We start from the raw sequence: 6,000 nt of genomic DNA on the forward strand, positions 1-6,000 counted from the left end.
CCCACCCTCCAGCCCCCGCCATTCACTCAGCCCGTGACTCCTACGCCCTCACTCTGCCCTGCTCTGTCCCATCACTGAACCGGAGGTCCTGACGCAGGTCCTTCTCAGCACCATGGTTGACCCTCCAACCCTGGAGGCTGTTCCCTAAGGCAGGGTGCCCGCCCGGCCCTCCCCACTCTCCGCTTGCCCCCACCCCGTCCTTTACAAGGGTCTTGTGGCTCATGGGCTACAAGGCAGGAGAAGGTGGTGTAGAGGGGCTCAGGGAGGGGGTTCCGTGTCCCATCAGCCCGCAGGCCTGAGCACCTGGACGGCCGCCACTTTCCTGCGGAGCATGGTCTCCATGTCCTCTGAGAACTTCCTCACCAGCTCCAAGCCATCCACCTCCTTGATCTTCAGACTGGGCTCCACGTCCTTGTATTTCTGTTCAGGGTACGTGGAGAGACACACACCTGTCGTCTTGTACCTGGACGTCCATCCCCGGCTGCCGGCAGCCTCCATCCTCCCACTGGTGCATTCACACTGGGGCCAGCATGGCCCTCCGTTCTCGTAAAACCTCCCCCAACAACCGACGAGAGACACCTCTTATCAGATGTCCTCCGATTCACATCCTTCAGAGGGAGGCTGAGGCCCAGAGAGGTCGTGAGCTTGACCGAGGTCACACAGCCAGCGCAGGGGCTGCTCTCAGGGGCTGTGAGGCTCGTGGTGTCTGTGCCCCCCATGCGCTGCAGGGGTGGGTGCTGCCTGACTCTCGGCCAGTGGGCCTGGGGGCATTAAGAGGGCCGCTGAGTCGCCATCTGGGCCCCCGGGAGGTACTCCCTCACCGTGTGTCCTGGGTGCCACCTGGGCACGAGTTACTCAGTTCCCCAAACTGTAAGATGCGTCACGTGCAAGGCTTTTACCCAGAATGGCCACAGGGTGGGGGGAGCCTGTGTGCGGTGGCGAGGGGAGCCGGCATTGCTGCTACGGCCCTGCGGTCAGGACAGCGGGCCCCCAGCCTGGGGGAGGGGACAAGCACGGCCATAAAAGCCAGAGGCTCCCCTTTCCGCAGCACTTAGAGAAAGGTGCTGAAGCTGCAGTGAGGCTTAGATGGTGACTATTGATCTCAGCGACTTGCAGCAGGACGGCAGTGCCATCCTCAGCACTGGCCTGGGAGTCGGGATACCAGCGGGATGGGAGCTTGTGGGGGCTGAGCGAGAAGCCGGCTGTCAGCCTGTGCACAGGCAGCTCAGCTCCTGCCCAGGGGCCAGGCGGGGCCGGACTGGACTCACTGGGTCCCGGTGGCTCTCTAGTGCTTGGAGACGTGGCGGCAGGTCGAGCACTGGGTGGGCGGCTCTCTGTCCGAGCGTCTTCCCACCGACCTCTCTCTGCCCCGAGGCAGCAGGCCTGTGTCCGGTCCACCAGCTCCTGCTTCTTCTCCCCTTTGTTCCTCACCCCACCATCTCTTCCCCCCATCCCATCTAGGCGTGGGTTTCCCAGGCCCCTGAGCTGACACTACACTCTTGGCCACCCGACCGTACTGTGCACCCCACCCCCCGACTTGCTCTGTGTCTTGGGCAAATCATTCCCTTCCCTGGGCCTCAGTTTCCCTATCTGAAATGGGGGTTGGGTTAGATGACCCCCAAGAGCCCTCACACCCAGACATCCTGCTTCTCCACCAGGACGGCTTAACGCCAGCTGCCCCGGGAGCCCCAGGGTGAGGGGGGGCGGTCACTGACCTTCTGCAGCAGGAGGGAGCCCGAGTACTTGGTGACAGTGTCATACAGGTCCCTGCCGAAGGTATCTGCCCACAGCTTCACTCTGCAGGACAGTGGGAGTACGTGTGTGTGCACTCACGCGTGAGCACACACAAGGAGACACACGCAGAGATGCGCACACACAGGAGGCAAGTGTCTACATGCAGAGACACCCACCGGTGCACATACACAAACCCGCACAAACATGCAGGGACACACATAACACACACACGTATACACAGATGCACACACGCAATCACACACCCTGACGTACACCCAGGAAAACACACTGGCAGCTGTGGTCCCTCCCGGCCAGGGCAGGGGCCCAGAGGACCCATCAGGCTTGGCAGCCACACTGTGATCCCAACACCGTTGCTGGGGGGCAGGGGCTGACTGCCCGGAGCCAAGCCTAGCCCCCGCCCCCTGAGGGCTGGAGAAGAAGGGACGAGGTCGGGGTTGACCAGGCAGGGTGGGGGACCCCAAGGACTCACACAGCTGCAGCTCCTCGGCCAGTCGTCCCCCAGCTGCCCTGCGCAGGGCGCGTGAGGCAGGGAGGCCGAGGCTCTGAGCCGAGTCTGAGAGGCTGGGGCCGGCGGGCAGGAGGGTGAGGCAGCCTCACGGGGAGACCCGCCCCCACAAGTGCCCCGAGATCCCGCCCTTGGTTGGGGATGAGGCCACACGGGGCTGTGCCTGAGCCTCTCCAGGTGGAGCAGAAGGAGTTCCCCCACGTGATCATGCCAAGGTCAGCATTCGTTCGGTCACTCAACCGACAATGATCGAGGCCCTACTATGTGCTGGACATCGTGCACAGGCAGGAGCGGTGCCCAGTCTTTGCCTTTGTGGAACAGTTAGAGCGACACCCCTCCACGTACAGAGGGCGCCATGCACGTTTGAAGGGGCACCATCGAAGCTGGGGGAGGGGTGGTGGTGGTGAGGGAAGGCTTCCTGGCAGAGGTGGGCTCTGACTCAGTGTTGAAGTCTGGGAGAGTCTCCCCCATCAAAGAGACTTGGCCGAGAACTCTAGGTAGAGAGGACAGAGGAGCTTGGAGGGGTCAAAAACTGGAACAGGGATGAACAAACCTGACTCCACGGTGGATCTGTTTCTTTTATTTTAACCTTTGTATTCTATTGCTTTTGCTACAAGTTAAGGTTGCCTATAGCCTGAAATATACAGGACAGCCCATTCTCAAGACTCTGACCTTTAAAGGTGTAGCACTTTTCATGCATATAGAGATAAAAAGTTGCAGAAGAGAGAGTAACATTTGCCTTGTTGGAGGTTTTTCTTTTTTTCTTTCTTTGTCTGAGAGGCGCGGCTTGGGGGATCGTAGTTCTCCCACCAGGGATTAAACCCAGGCCACAGCAGTGAGAGCACCAAGTCCTAACCACTGGACCACCAGGGAATTTCCTTGTTTGAGGTTTATAGAAACAACATGACCTGACCTACGTGGACAGCTGTAAGAACAAAGGATTCCTGGCACCGAGAAGTTGGCAACAACCGAACACACCGCCTCCCCTTTTAGTGTAACAGCAGCCTGAATTCCAACCCGGGTGAGACGGGTCTTTGGGACACTGGTCCACTGCCCTCGGTCTGCCGGCTTTCCGAATAGAGTCGCCATTTCTTTGCCCCAACGACTTGTCTCTCGATTGACTGGCCTGTTGTGTGGCGAGCAGTACACGCTTGGGCTCGGTAACAAAATGGCTTCCAGGTCTCCAGCTTGGGTGGTTGCGCCGATGGTGGTATTATTGAATAAAATTAAGACGATCAGGACGATCGGGGAGCAAGTTGGGGAGGGCAGAAGGTGACGCGTGCAGCTCGGGAGAGGCAGGAGGGGAGGTCCCTGCGGCAGGGCTACTGGGTGCCGTTGGGCGGCTGTGAGCTGCCCAGCCCCAGAAAGCACCCAACACACTGCATCTTTTTTTGGGGGGTGGGGGATGTGGACCATTTTTAAAGTCTTTATTGAACTTGTTACAATATTGCTTCTGTTTTATGTTTCAGTGTTTTGGCTGCGAGGCAGGTGGGAGCTTAGCTCCCCCCACCCGGGATCGAACCTGCCTCTGACTCCCCTCCCCCAGCCCGGGCACTGGAAGGTCTTAACCACTGGACTGCCAGGTAAGTCCCTCGTATTGTATCTGGAAAGACACAAAGTTGAATTTCAAAGCTCCGGTGATGTTCAGGAAGAGCAGCCCGTGGCAGCGGAATGTGGGTCTAGCAGGGGGAGTCAGGGCTGGGGGTCACTGGTTGGTGGGTGGGAGCCGGGGTTCTGAGGCGGACGGGCTCACAGGGAGGGGGTGCTGGCTGAGAAGGTCTGTGAGTGAAGGACAAACCCCGGGGAGCAGCGGCGCTCCCGGGGCCGACGGCGGGAAAGGGGCGTTAGAGGAAGACAAAGGTTAACGTGGGCGCCCGGGCAGACCCGGGAGAGCGCTGAGACTCAAGAAGGGAGAGCCGAGTGTTGGGAGCAGGCCAGGAGGTGAAGCCAGGAGTGTGTACTGGGTTGGGCGGGGAGACCTTTGGGGGTCCTGGTGGGAACAGATCTGGGAGGTGGGAGAAGCCGGGCAGGCAGGAGAAGCCGAGCCCTGAGTGGGAGGGGAAGGCGTGGGGGAGGCGCCGGTCTCTGGGGGGAAAGACTGGGAAGGATTCACTGGGGGGCAGGGATCCGGAGCCCGGGGGAGGTCTGGCTGCAGGGCGGTGGGCGCGTGCAGACACGGGCGTGGCTGTGGGCCCTCCCCTCGGCGGACGCTCGGGCGCCCCGTGTGGCCGGTCCCCTCTACGCAGGCCTGGGCTCCAGCCTTCGATAGCCGGCGCTCAGCCTGTCCCTGGAGCTTGCCGGTACTGTTAGCTGGGGTGTGCTCCGGGTGAAGGTTACTCTCAACACCTCCCCCCACCATGAAGGGTTCAGGCTGGCAGTGGGTGTGGAGGTGAGGTCCCAGCCAGGTCGACTCGAGTTCAAGTGTGGCACTGCCATTTGCAGGCTGCGTGAGTGTGGGGTGGCCGTCTGACCTCTCTGAGCTCGTTTCCTCTACTGCAGAGTCAGGAGACCGTTCCCCACCTCACTGTGTGGACTGGAGGGTCATCTGCAGAGCACCTGGCAGCACCAGGCCTGTAACAGCTAGAGGTGGGACCCCTCGACGGGGACAGAGCTGCTCAAAGCCCGCCTTAGCTCAGCTCCACACAAACCCCAGGTGTTCGTGGGGCTGCAGGACCCCCTCTGTCAGACACGAGGCTGGCTGTCCTCCTGGGCTCAGGTGTGATGAGCAGGTAGCCCCTTGAGTCCTGAATGTTCTGCTCCCACACGGATCAGAACTGGCCTTAACGGAACCGCCAGAACTAAGGACTAAAGGCCAGACACCCCCAGAGAGTCGCACATTAAGTTAGATTATACCAAAGTGTGAATGACCGATAGCTTCCCTGCAGCTGGTCTTAGTGACAGGATGTAGGACTGGGGACTGGAGGGAGGCAGGCAGGTGTAGAAAGGGAATGGAGACACCCCCCGGCCCCCACCGTGCACATCCACCTGGCTCCTGGCTGCAGAGCTATTGGTCGGTTTAGGACCGCTTCACCCTCTCAGAATGTTTCCTAACGAATCCTTGTGGAGCTGAGATGGTCACGTCCAGCAACTCAGCTCCTACTAGAGCTGCCTCAGTGTGCGATCGCCCTGGAAGGAGCCTCGCCCTCAGGGTCTGGGGACACTGCCTGCCATCCCAGGAGGAGTGTGGGCCCCTGTGCTCAGTTCTCCTAGGACTGTCAGGTGTCTGGGCAGGGGGTGAAGGTAGGGCCCCATATGGCAGAGATTTGGGGGAGAGAAGAGGCCGGTGAAGAAAAGGTCTTCACAGCAAGACAGGGGGAGCGGGCAGCCGAGCCCTGGAGAGCCTGGGGGCTGGGGAGGGGAGGGAGGGAGGGGTTTATGGGTGGGGGGCTCTTGGGGCTTACGTTTCCAGAGGAATCCTGGCCTGCCCCCGCGTGGGGGACAGGGACGTGCTGCACAACAGGCACAGGGTGACCGCCGTCTTCTGCAGGGAGGCCCAGGCCTCTGGCCACCGGTGGGAGGGCATCCTGCCGTGGGTGGAGCTGGGAGCTGGGTGGACCCTGGGGGGTCCGGGCAAGGTGCCCCTGCTGGGGTCGGGCCAGGGAGAGGAAAGAGCAGCCTCAGACCCCGAGCTCTGTCTGCCCAGATCCCTGGCACGGCTCCGAGCCTTCTGCCTTCCGGGTCGGGGAAAGCCTGGGGTTCCCCAGCCTCCAGTCGGGTCCTGGCTGCAATGCCCAGTGTGG

The 6,000-nt window shown here is 61.1% G+C and overlaps 1 protein-coding gene across 1 annotated transcript in view; it reads right to left on the bottom strand.

The window, feature by feature from the left end:
* The window catches only part of CACNA2D4 (calcium voltage-gated channel auxiliary subunit alpha2delta 4), an 81,632-nt gene extending 75,849 nt beyond the window's left edge, over positions 1–5,783 (bottom strand). Inside the window, exons 1-3 of the mRNA XM_060167084.1 lie at positions 5,662–5,783; positions 1,716–1,797; positions 304–420 (exon numbers count right to left, since the gene is read on the bottom strand). Coding sequence (XP_060023067.1) covers positions 304–420; positions 1,716–1,797; positions 5,662–5,783 — 321 coding nt within the window. The remainder of the gene's footprint in view (positions 1–303; positions 421–1,715; positions 1,798–5,661) is intronic.
* Positions 5,784–6,000: the final 217 nt, after the last annotated feature.

This window comes from Lagenorhynchus albirostris, chromosome 11 (assembly GCF_949774975.1).
Source record: "Lagenorhynchus albirostris chromosome 11, mLagAlb1.1, whole genome shotgun sequence".
Taxonomy (NCBI): Eukaryota; Metazoa; Chordata; class Mammalia; order Artiodactyla; family Delphinidae; genus Lagenorhynchus; species Lagenorhynchus albirostris.